The 17,190-nt window shown below is 51.7% G+C and overlaps 1 protein-coding gene across 1 annotated transcript; it reads right to left on the bottom strand.

Annotated features, from left to right (window-relative positions):
* Positions 1-466: 466 nt before the first annotated feature.
* LYNX1 (Ly6/neurotoxin 1) lies at positions 467-9,590 on the bottom strand. Its single transcript, XM_055545708.1, has 4 exons — positions 8,686-9,590; positions 7,540-7,741; positions 7,247-7,348; positions 467-7,040 (listed from the first exon to the last, which is right to left on the bottom strand). Exons 2-4 carry the CDS (start codon positions 7,589-7,591, stop codon positions 6,844-6,846), a joined length of 351 nt encoding a protein of 116 aa, XP_055401683.1. The 5' UTR covers positions 7,592-7,741; positions 8,686-9,590; the 3' UTR covers positions 467-6,843.
* Positions 9,591-17,190: the final 7,600 nt, after the last annotated feature.

Here is a 17,190-nt window from a genome sequence, read left to right as displayed (position 1 = left end):
ATGTTAGGAGAATTTTTCTGATTCCTTAGGCTTTTGATTATAGGAGAAAGTCCTAGACGTAAGGGACCCTCAGTCCATTTTCCCATCCTGTGGCAATAAAGATAAGAGACCCGTTTTCAGGTCATTTTTTTAATCCCCAACTTAAAGGCCAGGCTCTGCTGCAGTAAGACTTAATTATTTCCTTTCTTAGCACATCTGTGTTTCTTCTGGCTTAGAAAGGGATCCACCCACATTGAATAGCCTGCAACCAAGAACATAGAGCTTGTAGCAAAGTAATCCAGTATACCAGTATACAATCCATTTAGGAGGACCTGAGCATCCCCTGAATTCCGTTCGATCTTATTGTCTGATGAGGTTTTGAGTCATGAATCAACTGAATCATGGCCAGATGTCTCTGGCCCCACTTTGATACCCTGCACAGGGCGTCCAACTCAGCATGGCCAGAGAAGGGCTTTTAGACCATTGCCAGCATGTTGCCAGGGCTCTCCTTGAGAGAGGTCTGTTGTAGCATCACAGTCTGGACTAAGTGGCCAAGCTGACAGGCTGGCTGTTACAGTGCACGGGCTGTCAAGTCCTGGAGTGAAGGGGAACTCCTAGAGGGACAGAGGTGGCCACAGTGGGAAACGCCACCAGGGTCAGGATCTGAGGGTTGAGAGGTGGAAGCATTTCCACAGAGGATTTCTGGACACAGAGTAAGTTGGGAGATTAAGGAGAAGAAGAACCCCAAGTCTATCACTCCACTTGTGTGGAGTCTAAGGTAAATCTTGTTTCCCAAGTTAGAGTAGGTAAGAGAAAAAGTAAAGAGCTGGGAGCAGGCTGGTGAGCAACGTGGGGGGAAAAGATGCTGGAAGGCAGGGAGGGAGGCTTTCTGGAATCCTCCCCCTAGAAGGGGGAGGTAATTTTTGTACCCTAGGAAATAAAGCGCGTCAGGTAGCAGGGAGCAGTTGTTGGAGGCAGGGGCAGGTGCCGAGCTCCAGCTCCCAGCGCTTTACTCCCAACGTTGATGAAGACACAGCCCTTGGGCATGGGGGGTGCTGGGGGTTGTAGTCTAGGCAAAGTGAGAGAAAGCGGGAGATAGGAAAGAGAAGAGAGCCTGGGCTCCTTCACCGAGCTGATGAAGCCTTGCAGGTCTTGGGAAGGGAACAATGCAGAGGGAATGTGAGCGCAAGCCAGTTCCCATGGAGGTGAGACAGAGAGCAAAAGTCAGAAGTCTCCAGCCAGCAGTGTGGGCAAGACCTACAGCTTACCTAATTCCCAGGTTGCAGCCCCCTCCCTGCCACCCCTGGGGTTTCGGCACCATTTAATCTCAGCGAGGCAGCAGTGAGCAGTGGCATGAGGCAAGATCTTAATTCCCTGCCCAGGAATTGAACCGAAGGAGCCTGAATGAAAACCAGGGATTCTAGCCACCAAACCAGCAAGGGTTAGAGGCTAGAAGCTGTTTTCTCCTGGATCTTTGCCCCTTGTGAAAAATGCATTTATCACGTGGGCAGAAACTGTAAACGCAGGTACAAAGTTTATTATTAGAGACATTGTGCAGCAGCAAGTGGGAGGACCATAGAGAAATGGTTTAGCTGAGATAGAAGCAAGGCAGAGATGCACACCCAGAGAGGAAGGCTGTGGGCAACCCCCCTGCTGAGGAGGAGCCCTGTAAAGAGGCTGTTCAGTCATTTCTATTGGTCAGTTCTTCTGGGTCTTTCTCTTTCTTCGGGCTAGTTATCTGGTTTCTTTCTCCACACCTGACTTACCCTGGGACCCTCCCCTGGGATGTGCACACACCCCTCAGCCAAGATGGATCTGTAAGTGAAGGCTTCTGAGAGGAGCAAGACTCATTATGGTCTGGAGTTACCCCTTGATTTTTGACCCACAAAAGAGCCTTTCTGTGCATATGTAGTGTCTCCCTTATTCCAAAAGGGGGGAAGTGGAGATCCCTTCATCCTTTACTCAAACAGGATTTTGCACTTCTCTGTCCTTGCCTTGACTATTGCCTTAAGGCATTCACAAGAGAAAAACACTGACTATTTACTCTGTTTCTGTTGTTACTTTCCTGTCGGAGGGCAAAAAAGAGGCTGACTGTAAACACCTTAACTGGGAACTACCTGTCTTTTGCCTCAGGAGATGCAAACAGGAGGCCAGATGTGAATGTCTAACCGGGAGCCCACGTTATCTCCTACATCAAGGCCTGCGAGCCCACTCCTGTCCCTAAGCTTGCAAATGAATCTCAAAGCCTCAAAAGCGGAAGCTTCACCAGCACACCAGCCTGCAGTGAGTAGGTGGACCAGTTGTCCTCCAGAAAGCCAGAGCAACAGTCCTCAGTTTTCCCATCTGTCAAGTGGGCCTCCCTCCAGAAGCGGTGGCTTGAGAGGCCTGCACCCCAGGAAGTGATGATGGTCATGATCTTGACTGTTTGCTTGGGCCTGTGGGTGTCTGCCCAGTGCTGGGGAGGAGTGGGGTGGCGAGGAGCAGAAAGGCCGTTGCTCTTAAGAGAGGCCCCGTGATGGGTGCCAGCCCGGAAGAGTGATCCTGAGAGCAGGAGCCAAACCTCCTGGGAGTGACGTGCCAGGCAAGCCATTCTGCTAAAACGGGTGATGCGCTGTGGGGGCAGCAGAGGTGACCATCTGCAGGGGCCAGTCCTGCCGGCCCAGGGGCCCTTGTGTGTCCACTCTGGCAGCCGGAGAGTGGCTTTTGTCCATCCCTCTACCTGGTGGGCTCCTCTGAGATGGTCGGTCTCAGACCCCGCCCCCCAGCAGAGGAAGAACTAGCTAGCGTCAGGAGTAGAAAGCTGGGTGCTGGGTGGGTTCCTGGGGTCCTGCCTCCTCTCCAGCCCCGTCAGCCTTTCCCAGGGGCCAGCTGGGTGAGCTGGTAGGTCGGTCTCGCTCCCTGGGAACCAGAACCAGGGCTGGTCCTAGCGAGCCCCGGGGCTTCTCCTGCCTTTCCTGCTTGGCTCCCCTCCCCTGGGTCATCATCTGCCCTGGTCCAGGGCTGGCTCCAGGGCCAAGCCTGGGAGAACCAGGGTGGGTGGGAGTCTAGGAGGGACAGAGCCAGCAGGACCAGCCAGACCAGACCACCGGGGTTGAGTGCAACTGGGTGGCTGGTGAGGACCGAAAGAAAGCAGGTACACATATTCATTCATTTATTCACCGGCTTGAGGAGGTACAAATGACTTCTCTGGTGTACACAGAGGGGGGCCATAGCCTGAAGGCTATTCCATGCCCCATAGTGGCAAGGCTTGGGGCATGGGCCTGGGAAGTGCCTGGACCTCAGCAAGTGGACTGAAGGGGAAGGGCACCATCCGTTCATCTGTCCGTCCATTCATTCCCCTGGGGCCTCTGGTGTGCCGGGCCTGGGATGGGCACTTAAGCCACAGCCTCCCTCACTCGCACCAGGCCCCAGTTTGGTGGGCACTATCGTCCTCATTTTAACCACAGAACAACTGAGGCTCGGAGATGTGAAGAAGCAGCTCCAGGTCAGCCTGAGCGGCAGGACCCAACGAACTTGGCGGGGGGCGGGGGGGGCTGGGATAGAAAGGAAAGAGGTCTTTCAGTTTCTTTCCACCTTTCTCAGAGGGTTAGAATCATGAAGAGACATATTTCATTACCACAAATCACACGCCACAAAGGGAAAAGGAGAAGCAGCTGTCCGACCTCCCCTCTGGAGCGTCGTCCACAGCCGGGCACCAGCCACAGGGGCACCCACGCCCTCCTTACGTGATGGCGCCAGAACCAGTCCGGTTTCTGGGTCAGAGCTCTGGCACTGGCTTCTCAGCCGGACTCCAGATGGACGGATGGCGCAGGAGCCCAGGGAGGGCAGTCCACAGAGGGCCTCACCTGCTCAGGCAGCCGCTACTGGGACGCACAGGCTGCTTCCGGACTTGAGATGCCGCCAAGAGCTGCAAGGATGAGCTCACCCACCGCCCGCCCTGCGAGGCTCTCGTTTCTGTTGGGGCCCCACGGCCCTGACACAGGTGGGGAAGGGGTCTGGGCCAGGCAAGCCTGCGGTGCTGGGCGCCCCTCTGCCCTCCTCTTTGCTTTCCACCCCGGTCCAGTGCCCACACACTGGGCTGAACCCCTTGACTGTGGCATTTATGGCTTCTCACACCTAGTTCCAATGTTTTTCTTCTAAGCCTTCCTGACCTGAAGCTGTTGTAATTACTTTACATGCTAAAATCCTCTTAAACTTATTAACCAGCTTCCCCTTTCTCTCCCAGCTGATGGGAGAAGCAAGGGCATGGTGGGGCGGGGTGCGTGTTGGTGAAGGTGGGGCGGGGTGCAGTGGGGTTGGGTTGGGGGTGCGGTGGAGCGGGGCAAGAAGTCCAGCCCGCCTTGGGCAGCCACTTCATCTCTCTGTCTCAGTCTGTGAAAAGGGGCATTGGCGGCTCCTACACGCAGGGCTGTGCTGGTGCTTAGAGCCACAACCGCAGGGAAACTGGCAGCTGTTCGTTACTAACCTTCTGGACAGTCAGTCCTGGCAAGTTTACCTGTTTGGTGTCCAAGGGCCCTGCTGGTGCTCCTGCCTTTGCAAAGCCACACACTTCCCACCAGGGGGCCGGGCCTGGGCAGGAGGGGAACATCTTCCCGCAGCTCTGTGCTGGGCTTCTCCCCCAGCCAGGCAGAACCATCTGTGCGCGTGGTGTGGGCAGACTGGTCCCTGGCGCTGGGGCAGTGCCATGGGCGTTGGCAGGGGCCCAGGTCAGCGTGGACAGATGGATGCAGGAGGCAGGAGTAAGATGCTCCCTCCGGCCCCCAATACAGCACTCTCAGCTGCCACTGGAGGCAGGGCTCCACTACATCCTCGCTGGGACTGGGCTGGGGGAGGGATGACCCGGTCTAGCTGAGGAGCCACTAGACCCGGGACAAAGCGCTTGCACAAGCTGTCAGTGACCCAGCTTCCCAGGCCTCTCATGCTGAGTCAGCAGAGTGGTCTGCCCGTGGCTGCCCCCGCTATCAGCCTGCACGTGCAGCGGGGGGTTTGGTCTCCTCCCTGAAGTGGCCCACTCCTGGGGGGCTGTGGGAAGAGGAGCTGGGGGTGGGGTAGTCAGGCTTCCTCCAAGCCTCCTCCAGGAAGGGGCTCACAAAGACTGGGCGGGACACCGGTCGCTCCCTGGGCTGAGCACTCCTTTGGGCGTGGTCCTTCTGCTTCGTGGCCCTCTGCGAAGTCCAACCCAGCCCCAGCTAAGGACTTCCTGCACCGGCTTCCCCAGAGCATCCAGGTCCCTGACGTCTGGGGGTCTCAGAGGGAAGCTTTCAGGAAAGAATTTCCAGCACAGGTCCCCCTGACAGGGGCCACGCTTAGCGGCCAAAGCTTCTGAGTTCCAGGGACAACCCCCACGGGTTGTGGGTTGTGGGCTGTGCCGGCTGGAAGGTGCTCCTGCCCCTCGGCCTCTCGGTGGACAGACCTGGGCTTGCGCAACCTGGAGGGGTGGGGCTCACCTGGGTGGGTGGGTACCCTTTAAATGATAAGCTTTCTTGGGTCCCTGGGCTTTCCTGGTAGCTCAAAAGGTAAAGAGTCTGCCTGCAATGCGGGAGACCCAGGTTCCATCCCTGGGTCAGGAGGATCCCCTGGAGAAGGACATGGCAACCCACTCCAGTATTCTTGGTCTGGAGAATCCCAAGGACAGAGGAGCCTGGGGGGCTACAGTCTGTGGGGTCGTAAAGAGTCGGACACGACTGTCTTCCTGGGCCCCTGGGGGTCTCCAGGCCCAGCGTGATTTGGGGGCAGCTGAGAGCCGCTCCTAGGGATGAGGCAGGAGCGCTCCAGCCGGTGCAGAGCTCTCGCCTCCCCGCGGGCAGGGTCAGAGTCGAGGGGCCGCGAAACCCCCGGGGCAGCTGGCGTGGCCTTCGGGCCCGAGGCCAGCGCGCCACAATCCCCTTCAGTCGGGACCCTGTTGCGATCGCCCGCGGCCAGGGGCGAGGGAACGCCCGCTGCGCGCGGAGGGAGCACGGCCCGATCCTTCTGCTGTGATCCCTCCTCCCGTCCTCTGCCTCTTCGGCCTCCCGAAGTCCGCCTTCACCTCCTCTCCGGCCGGCCCAGCCCCCCCAGTGCGGCCAGACAGTCCGGAGAGGGCGTCGCTCCCGCCCCCGCGTGTCCGACGGGGTTGGGCGAATCCTTTCGGGCACCCCGCAAGAGTTCACTCCGTAAAAGGGCGCCCTCCGCCAGGCCTGCTTAGGGCAGGAGGCCAGGCTTCGGATGGCTGCGGCTCAGCACCCTTCCCTCCTGGCCCCAAAATAGCCCAGGGATCAGCTGTCAAGCTCCACCAAATATAGCCTGATCTATCCAGACCCGAGTCCTGCGCAGGGGCCCAGCGCCGGATCGGGAGGGCCCTCAGGGGCCTCTCCAGGCTGAGCTAGTCCCTCCCCTGCCAGGGCTGCTTGGAAGGAGGGCACAGCCCAGGGGCCCAGGCCTGCCTCCCTCTGCCCTCCAGCCCTCTCCGCCCCAGGCAGCCCTCCTGGAGCCCCGGAGAGCCTACTTCCTGGAACCGGCCCCGACCCCCGGGACCCCGATCGTCCATCCCCCTCCAGCACACCTACAAGGCAGAGGGGCCAAAGGGCCCCTTCAAATCAGTGTTCCTGGGCCAACGGCACACTGTGCCCACGTCCCAATCCTTGGATAAGGAGAGACTTATCTGCCTCGTCAAAGCCAGAAGCCTTGGGAGGTGTAGTCCCACATGAGCCTTTAGGAAACCAGATCACAAACGGGAAGCAGACCTCAGGGTGGCTGGGAGAGGTCGAGTCCTCTTGCAGACAGTCCTGGGTGTGGCTGGGGGGTCCGGGGAGGGCAGAGGGTAGGTGGGGGGGTGCAGGAGGAGAGGGTGGGGCTATGCTGCTCAGCGCTTTGCCCTCCCTGGCTTTAGAGCAGACCCCAGAGGGTGGCCAGGAGTATAAGGGCCAGGGCCAGGGTTGCGGGGGTGGCAAGGCCAGCGCCATTACAGAGGTCATACTGGCAGCAGGAAGTAGTGGATGCGTGCTTGGAGTAGCCGTCGTACACAGTCTCAAAGCAGCTGGGCACACAGGACTTGCTCACCTTCATCCTGGTCGGGGTGTAGTCTGCAGAGGGGAGGAAGGCAGGCCAGGACCCTGAGAGGGGCCAACCCAAGCATGCAGGGCCATTAGGCCAGGATCCCCTCTGCCTGGGGCTCCCAGAAAGGATCCTGGAGTAGGTGGGAGCCTCCCTCCTCAGCCTCCCCCATTCTACCCCCTGCCCCGCCCCAGTGCTCCCCAGAGAGAGCTGGGGCAGCGTCCCAGGAACTCACAAGTACGCGTCGTCATGCAGTAGGAGACCATGGCCGGGCAGCGCATGGGGTTGAAGCAGTTCTCCCCATTGTAGGCGCACACATGGCAGTCCAGAGCTTGAGCTGCGGCCGGGGAGGGGCCGCAGGGAGAGGGGGTCAGAGAACAGGGAGATCAGCCCCCAGGTCCCATCATCTTCCCCAGGAAGAGCTAGAAGGAGAGGTGGTCACTGGGATTTCTGCCACCATCCCCCCAGCTCAGCCTGGCTGACCCCAAACATGGGTCTGTCCATCCCTATGTTCTCCATCCATCTTACCCACAGGGAGGCCCACCAGGGCCACGAGGAACAGGGCGAGCAGGGGCGTCATGGCCGGGGGCCAGAGGGCAGAGTGGGAGCAGGGATGTGGAGAGCAGTTGGTCCTTGATTCAACTCAGGCCAGGGCTGGGGCAGGGCACAGAGAGGGTGGGACAACCCCCTGCCCCCCTGGAGCTCCTGGTCAACTGGAGGTGCTGTATTCCTGCACAGAAGGGAGCAAGGACGGGAGGTCATAGCAGGGCCTGAGGCACCCACGGGGGGCTTGGGCAGAGGGGCCACCCAGCTCAGCCTGGAAGGCTTCCTGGAGAAGGAGACACAAATGAGATGAGAAGGAAGGGGGGGTGGGGTGGGATGCTTCAACAAGAGACACCAGTGCCTGCAAAAGGCCAAGACCCGTGCACACCAGACGAAGAAGTGCCACAGCTAGGGTGGGGTGCCAAGCAAAGGCTGGAGGAGAAAGCTTGAATGCTAGGCCAGAACCCACACCCTCCCTGGGGATGGTTGGGGCAGGGGCCCTGGGGAGCTGGCACCCAGCCCTCCCCCACCCAGGACCCTGAGTACAAGGGCGCCCTTGGGCCCAGGAGCAGGTCTAGCCTCACTACTCCCCTCCCCTGTGCCTCTGGTGTGTCCTTGCACGGACTTTCAGGGCCGAGCGGGGGGGCCCCTCTCCTGGGAGGCCTCTGGAGCCCTCCGTCACCGCAGGGCTCGCGGCATTGGTGGGCTGCAGCTCTGTCCAGTCAGCAGGGGATGCACTCTGAAAGGACTGCAGGGGGGCCCTTGGCAGGACAAGAACTTCCCAGCCGGATCCGCTGTTTGGAGCGGAGATGCCCCCTCTCCAGACAGGCTCTGGGCGAATCCGACAACTTCCCTCCCTGCGCGGGGACAGTCCAGCCCCGCCTCTGCGCCAAGGAGGGCTAAATCCGACTCTCCCCTTCCAGAGAACAACAAACCCATCTTCCATGACCCATTTTCAGGGCGTCCCCCTCGGGGTACCAAAGGTCTGAGTAAGGCCGGGCCTGCAGCGCCAGCTCTTCCCCGCCCCCTCCAGGGGAGCCCCGCCCCAGAGACTGCGGTCCCAAGTTGGGGGATGACCTCAGCCATGACCTTCATTCACCACACCGAGGCCCCGTTGCGCCTGGGACTCACCCGCGGCCGCTCTCCAGCCCCTGCAACTCGGGTCTGACAGCGCGGCCGTCCCTCCGTGCGCCCCGCGGAGACCACGCTGCGTTGTCGTCCCCGCGGCAGAGCCGCCCGTCGCCGGTGACCTCACTGCAGGCCCCGCCCCGCCCCGCCCGGCCCGCCCGCGGGCTCGTCCCTCTTGCGGGGCTGGGACCCCTGGCAACAGTCCATGGTGCCCAGGCGTTTAGGCCCCGCAGGAACACCCACGCGACGCTCAGACGCACGCGCACCGCGGGACACGTCTGGCCCTGCCTCGCTCTCTCTGCTTCCAGCAGCCGCAGCCGCCCACTCACCCCAGGTTACGTAGTCAGCCCCGCACCCCAGCAGCCCGCTGCGCCCCCTCCTTCCTTCCACTCAGTTTAACAGGGAGGGGTGGAGGTGGAGTGGAGCCGACTTCTGGACCGAGCTTCTGCGTCCCCAACCTAGCTCTCCTTTACCTGCAGTGTGACCTCCGCAAGCCACCCCGCATTTCTGGGCCTCCTCCCCACACCTGGTCCCACCCAACACAGGGTTAAAGCAAGTCTTGAAAGGAGTCCACTGTTTCATAATTCCCTTAAACATTAATAATAATGTTTAAGGCAAAATTTAAGATTTTCATGGGCTCTAATTTTTTTTTTCTAATGTGAGAAAAGAATACACTTCCTTTGACCCTAAGTTTTATTTTTCTTTCAAAGAGCTGAGCCATTTTGGGGTCCCTAGGCACTGAGCCTCCAAAGTGAGGTGGGCACTCTCTCTGGAGGGATTGGGATGGTTGGTCACCCTGTTTGCCAAATAGTCACTGAGATGACACAGGTGCCAGGTGTGGGGATAAAACTGACAAACATTCCCAAATATTCTTGACATCATAAAGCTGACAATCTAATGAGGCATAAAATAAATGCAAGGGTGTGGAAACCTGTGTGTGTTGTCGCCTTCATCCTCAGATCATGATGAATTAAGGGCGTTGCCAAACTCAGCCTCTGTTCACTGCTGCCAAATAGAAATGCAGAGACAGAGTTTGGGGTGAAGCAGAAAAGAGGAGCTTTTATTGTTTTGCCAGGCAAAGGGGGCCACAGTGGGCTAGTGCCCTCAAGACAGTCTGGCCCACCCTGGAGGGGGCGGAGTTATAGTGTTCAAGGAGCATGATCAACTCGTGGACAAGTCTTGGATTGGCTGGTGTCAGGGTGGAGTTTCAAGCATCATCAAACTTCTGGTTTCAGCCAGTCTAGGGTCTGTGTCCTTGTGGTCAGCAGTTTTCATCTAGGTGGGGGTGGGGGGGTCTGCTTCCTGTAAAACAAGTTAGGGATGTGTGTCAGGCCTTCGTGCAGCTCTTTCGGGGATCTGGGAGTTTGGTAATTCTGCTATGGGGCAGAATTACAGTCTACATCGTTACCAGTTCCCCAACCCAACAGCTATTCTTTGTTTCTACATTTTCACATTTCCAATTTTTAACTCCCGAGTCAGAATTTTACTTCCAAAGACAAGGATACAGGGTCTTGTAGATGGTTTCAAGTCCCACCTTTTCTTTGGTATTCCTCAATCTTGAGGAGGAACAGATGCAGAACAAGAAAGGGACGCAAGTTCTAGATTGAGAGGTTAATTGTAAACTTGGCAGAGGAACTTAGTTTCTGTTCTGTTTCTATTTCAATTTTCCTCAGGGAAATGAGATAACAACTGCTCTGGTTATGTCCTGCTGAAGTGGGGCGTGCTGCTGCTGCTGCTAAGTCGCTTCAGTCGTGTCCAACTCTGTGCGACCCCAGAGACGGCAGCTCACCAGGCTCCCCCGTCCTTGGGATTCTCATAGTCCTGCCTAATTTGGGGAATGGACACAGAGTTGGAAATAATCTTGAGTTCAAGATTAACATCAATATTTTGTATTACGAAAATATTGTATCTCTTTTATTGCTTTGCTCTAGCACCTGGACAACCATTTGAAAATTATTAGACATAACTGCAATGAAGATAATGGTTAAAACACACCTTTGTAGTCTTTTTCAAAGAAGTCTTCCTGTTTTTTGATGGCAACCAGGAAAAATAAGTTTTGGAGTGTTTGCTCTTTACATATATTCAGTAACCAAGTAGTCTTTTGCTGGGAGGCTATAGGTTGAGTTGTCTCATTTGCTACTGTTTTTGTTGTTCAGTTAGTCATGTGCAACTCTTTGCAACTCCATGGACTGTGGCACGTCAGGCTTGTCTGTCCTTCACCTATCTCCCTGAGTTTGCTCAAACTCATGTCCACTGAGTCAGTGATGCCATTCAACTATCTCATCCTCTGTGGCCCTCTTCTCCTCCTGCCCTCAATCTTTTCCAGCATCAGGGTCTTTTCCAATGAGTCACCTCTTTGCATCAAGTCACCAAAGTATTGGAGCTTCAGCTTCAGCATCAGTCCTTCCAATGAATATTCAGAATTGATTTCCTTTAGGGTTGACTGGTTTGATCTCTTTGCAGTCCAAGGGACTCTCAAGAGTCTTCTCCAGCACCACAGTTCAAAAACTATTGTTTTTAAAGTAGGATAAGGATTTCATAGTTACAAGAAGACCTATACTGTCGGAGAAGGCAATGACACCCCACTCCAGTACTCTTGCCTGGAAAATCCCATGGACAGAGGAGCCTGGTAGGCTGCGGTCCATGGGGTCGCTGGGAGTCGGGCAGGACTGAGCGACTTCATTTTCACTTTTCGTTTTCATGCATTGGAGAAGGAAATGGCAACCCACTCCAGTGTTCTTGCCTGGAGAATCCCAGAGATGGTGGAGCCTGATGGGCTTCCGTCTATGGGGTCACACAGAGTCGGACACGACTGAAGCAACTTAGCAGCAGTAGATACTGTTTTAAAAATGGCTGATGGTGTCCTCAACTCTGATCAAGTTTAGAGAACTCAAGTTTTCAGTAATATAGAAATATGTCTGAACCCATATCCACACTGACAATCTAGTTCCACTTTGGATGTCTGAACCACAGTTATTCCATCCTGATTTTGCAATGTAATTTTTAATAGGTAAAGCAGATGTAGAATGCATGTTTAATAGGCCACAAACAGGCTGTTTTGGTTAGCCTAAAGTTCAGAACAATCATGTATAAGCCAGAATGATTTCCCATACTTGAACATGCAAAAATTTCTTCCATCATTTTCCCCTTTTGATTGCAAATCTTTCCATAAATGGCATTGGCCATCAATATATTTTTCCAGTGTTTCCAGAGTGACAGTTACCTGCTCTGGGTCCATTTACTTCCCTCAGCGCTAGATCTCTTTGTTTACATGTTTGCCTACTTGTCCATGTTGGGGGGAAAACTAATCAGATATCATGAACCGGCTCAGAGATACGTGCATGGGGAAGTGCTTTGTAGGCTATACCGTTTATCATTTATCCCCAGTTGTCACACAAGCACCGTACATGTGCTTTAAGCAGTGCACTTAAAAGACGCAGTGATACGCGTCTGTGACAGCTTCACTAGAGAATTTTCTTTTTTAATCCTGAACATTGGGGTCAAAAGCATGGTTAAAAGTAAAATGATAACTTTCCATTTTGATAGGAAGACAACCATTTGGTATACAGTGCAGTTGGATTAGTTGGATGGTTCTTACAGGTTTGGTCCAGATTTTAAAATCAGCTGTCTTCTACTGTTGTCTTCTTCTCATCTTAATATGGGTGTTATTTGGGGTCAACAGTCTTTTCTATAGACAGGCCAATGCACAGGCCTTTCTCAAGTGGGAAATATGAATTTTCAAGAGTCAGTTCCCTTCAGTATTGTCCCACAGGTACTAGTTAAGAGTGCCTGATATGGGTCCTTTTATTTAGTTTGGAGACAGTCCTTTAAAAGATGCTTTTTCCAGCATCCATAATCTCTTAGTTGTAACTCACAGGGCATCTGATCTTCATCCAAAGGTAGATTATTGTGATTAGCTTCAGAAACAAGCTCCGAATATTCTTCTACTAATTCAATTAAATCTTATAATAGCTTAACAGCGCAACAAAGAGTCATCTTGGACATAGCAAAGCCTCAGTAAATACAAAACTTCAATATCCACAAAGGTATACTATTGAAATAAAGTTTTTCTCTCTAGATTATCCTCATTTTTATTAAATCCAGCCAAATCAAGGCTGATTTTTCCAAATAAGTCTGGTTTCAATAAACATGGCCTGCTTATTCATATAAATGTAATTGCTCATATAGGCTCTTTTAAGCCTTCAGATTTTACTGGTGCTTCTCTGGTGGCTCAGATGATAAAGAATCTGCTTGCAATGCAGGAGAATTGGGTTTGATCCCTTGGTCGGGAAGATCCCCTGGAGAAGGGAATGGCTACCCACTCCAGTATTCTTGCCTGGAGAATTTCATGGACCGAGGAGCCTGAAGGGCTATAGTCCACAGGGTTGTAAAGAGTTGGACACGACTGACCAAATAACACACACATCTCTTCTTTTGGTTCTGACTCATTCGAAAAGACCCTGATGCTGGGAGGGATTGGGGGCAGGAGGAGAAGGGGATGACAGAGGATAAGATGGCTGGATGGCATCACCGACTTGATGGACATGGGTTTGGGTGGACTCTGGGAGTTGGTGATGGACAGGGAGGCCGAGTGTGCTGTGGTTCATGGGGTCGCAAAGAGTCGGACACGACTGAGCGACTGAACTGAACTGAACTGAACATCTAGATTCTTGTATATGTCAAGAGACAGTCTTTTCCAGTCACTTGATAAAGTTGCTTAGACCTCAAGGGCCTCCAATTTTTGAAGCAATCAGGCAGAGAGAAAAGAAAAATATTTTAATTTTATCCACAGGTGTTTATTACCAAATTTTTATAAATCAAAAGTCGTTTGAGGAAAAGGGCTTTTCTATATCTGAAAAACAGATTAGAAGGCATTAGTATGTCAGACAAGTCATAAAAATTATAATCATATTTAGCTGTTCATTGAATTCCATATAGTCCAGTTTTTCCGTTAGTGGCATTGACCCTGCCTAATGATCGAAGATCGTAGTGACAGGGATAATTTCAAGAAGTTTGTGAATTTTTTCTTAAGGTTACTATGATTTGTCCAGTTAAGTGGGTGTCTTGATCACTAGAGATTGTAGAAATTATATTCCAGACGGGAAACATATTTTCTAACCTTTTCTTTTTCATTGTGAGGACATCAGCCCTGAAACCAGGGAAGGCTTTAACCCTTCAGACAGAAAATGCAGTTTGTCAGGGAGCTGGGAAAAAGCCAAGCAGCTGTCTTGGATTTCCCATACCCTTGATTTTTTTTTTAGTTTATAGTTATTGTTTATGCATTTTAAATTCCCTGATTTAGGAGTAGACTGTTGTCGTGTTTTAAGGATATCAGGATAGCAAAAGTCTGACAACAAGGGGTTAATTTTTTGTAGACACAGAATGAGCTTTATCTACGCATGCCATAATCTTCATAGATCATTGTGAAATAATACTCATTTACTTTATCAAAGTAACAGAAGATTTTAAAAACAGATATAAATCACTTGAAGGCAAAGAAATCTGTATAGCCTGTTGTTAAAAGCTGCATTCCAAGAAAACGTTATTCTCTTAACAGAGAAAGCCAGATTCCCGTCTGGTACCAGCTCATTGTTGATAACAAGATTTGTTCATCTAGTTAATTTTAGTTTAATCTTAGAAAGACCCTTCAATAAATCTTGAAGAGGTAGTATCTTTGTAAAGGCATCAGAGTGAAACTATAGCTTTCTATAATGAAAAAAGGCTCAAGAAGGCAGGTATAAAATCCAATTACAATGAAACTGGCAAGGTAACTTTGTTACTGTGACATGTGATGACAGTAACTAGGATTATGACTGATAATATTTTACCAATACTAGTAAATCTTTATGAATTCTATATAATTTCTAGATTATCTCCATTAGTAACATTTACCACACAATATAACCTGAGAAGATTCATTACTTATTTGACAGTATTTCCCATGCACCTTTAACATACCAAATTAACCTAATTAGTTTAATATCTTTCTTTGGGATGCCTCAAAAGTCCTCTGAAGCACCCCAAAGTTAGTCAGAGATCAAAAGAAGTTCATCAGAATTTGCTTTTAGGAAGTTCCATCAAAAAATATTAGAGAGTTTAGAACATTCAGTCAGATCGGATCATCAGTCACTGTGAAAAAATAGTTATTCTTGCAGCCAGAGTAACAATAAAAGAGATTGGGTCAAGATGGCAGAGCAGAAGGACGTTCGATAATCTTCTCTTGAAAGAACCAAAGTCGCAAATAGCTGTTAAACAACCATTGATCAGAGGATGCTGGAACCCATCAGAAAAAGATACCCACATCCAAGCTCAGAGAACAAGCCATAATGAGATGGTAGTGAGTAAGTGAGTCAGTGAAGTCGCTCAGTTGTGTCTGACTCTTTGCGACCCCATGGACTGTAGTATACCAGGCTGCTTTTTCCATGGGATTTTCCAGGCAAGGGTACTGGAGTGGGTTGCCATTTCTTTCTCCAGAGGATCTTCCCCATGCAGCGATCAAACCTGAATCTCCCACATTGCAGCCTGACGCTTTACCGTCTGAGCCACCAGGGAAGCCGTAATGAAATGGTAGGAGGGGCACAATCATGATTAAATTAAATCCCACACCCACCAGATGGGCACCCTACAAATGGGAGAACAGCACCAAAGAAGTTCTTGCACACTTATGAAGGTTCTGAGCCCTGCATCAGACTTCCCATCCCGGGGATCCGGCAAAGGAACTAGCAATCCCCAGGGAATCTGAGCTTGAAGTCCAGCGGGATTGGATTGCAGGATTTCCACAGGACTGGGGAAAACAGAGACTCCACTCTTGCAGGGCACAGGCGAAACCTTGTGTGCACCAGGAACCAGGGGAAAGGAGCAGTGATCCCACAGGAGACTGAGCCAAACCTACCTGTGAGTGTTGGAGAGTCTCCTGAGGAGGTGAGGGTAGGCAGTGGCTTGCCACGGGAACAGGGACACCAGCAGCAGCAGTCCTGGGAGGTGACCCTTGGTGTGAGTCCTCTTGGAGATCGCCATTAGCCCTACTGTAGAGCCTGTAGTCCTCCAGGGCTGAGTCCCCTCAGGCCAACAACTAACATGGAAGGAACCTAGCCCATCAGCGGACAATTGGATTTAAGTTTTACTGAGCATGGTCTGCCACCAGAGGGAGATGCTATTTTCTCCGACACCAGTTCCTCCCATCAGGAAGCTTGCCTTTTCGCCTTATCCACCAGAGGGCAGACAAACTACAAGAAGCAAGCAAGCAAGAACTACAATCCCGCAGCCTCCAGAATGGAAACCCGCAGTCACAGAAAGCTACTCAGAATGAAAAAGTCTTCCAGATGAAAGAACAAGATAAATCCCCAGAGAAAAAGCTAAATGAAGTGGAGATAGGCAATCTTCTGAGAGGGTAACAGGCAGGAAGGCCAGGGGTCTCCAAACGGAGGAAAGAGGCTGCAAGCGTCAGACATTTTTTATCTCTCTCTTAAGCAGCAGGAGGAAACAAACCAGTGTTATATATATTTTTCCCCTTCTCTATACAAATTTAGAAAGAGGTTTCTCTTAAAATTTTGTGTTGCCATAATGACACCTGGTCCCACCTGAACTGAACTTGTCTTAAATCTTGAGCTAACCAATGCATTTTCCTTATGGAAATATTTGTCTTAAGCTATGTTACTGTGCTTTGCATTTACCCTAGACTCTGTCTTCAAGTCGGTTCTGAGCTCTTCAAGTCAGTTCCGCCTAAGGGCTCAGAACCTACTTGACAAACTAGTTCGTTATACTCATACATTGTTCTCCTAATCTATGTTAATGAAACTATATATTTGTATGGAAATCTGCTTTTCTTCAGGATTCATGTCAATCGTTTTATATGCCCGGGATGACTCACTTGGTGCCAATGTTATCTCAATTCATGTTGTGGGTGAGGGGCCTGGCACCATTCTCTGAGTTTTGAGACATTTCCTTTCTCTAATTAGCAGACTGCTAGTAGCTATATAACATCCAGCTGAAGACTAGCAGGGGGGCACTCTTTCTGCTCCCTTCTGACGTCCATGTCAAAAGCTTTCTCTATCTCTTTTATACTTTAATAAAACTTTATGACACAAAAGCTCTGAGCGATCAGGCCTCGTCACTGACCCCGGATTGAATTCTTTTCCTCCAGAGGCCAAGAATCCCGGCGTCTTTTGTGGTTCAGCAACAACCTTTCACTTCCAGAAAAAGAATTCAGAATAACGACAGTGAAGATGATTCAGGAGCTCGGAAAAAGAATGCAGAAGATGCAAGAAATGTTTACCAAAGACCTGGAAGAACTAAAGAAGAAACAACAGAGATGAACAATACCCTAGAAAGAATCAATAGCAGAATAACAAGGGCAGAGGAATGGATAAGTGACCTGGAAGATAGAATGGTGAAAATCATTAAAGCAAAACAGAATATGGAAAAAAGAATAAAAAGAAATGGGAACACTATAAGAGACCTCTGGGACAACATTAAATGCACCAACATTTCACACTATAGGGGTCCTAG

The sequence above is a fragment of the Bubalus kerabau genome, chromosome 14 (assembly GCF_029407905.1).
Source record: "Bubalus kerabau isolate K-KA32 ecotype Philippines breed swamp buffalo chromosome 14, PCC_UOA_SB_1v2, whole genome shotgun sequence".
Classification (NCBI taxonomy): Eukaryota; Metazoa; Chordata; class Mammalia; order Artiodactyla; family Bovidae; genus Bubalus; species Bubalus kerabau.
The sequence above is the reverse complement of the archived record's forward strand: the minus strand, read 5'-3'. Positions and strand labels throughout refer to the sequence as shown.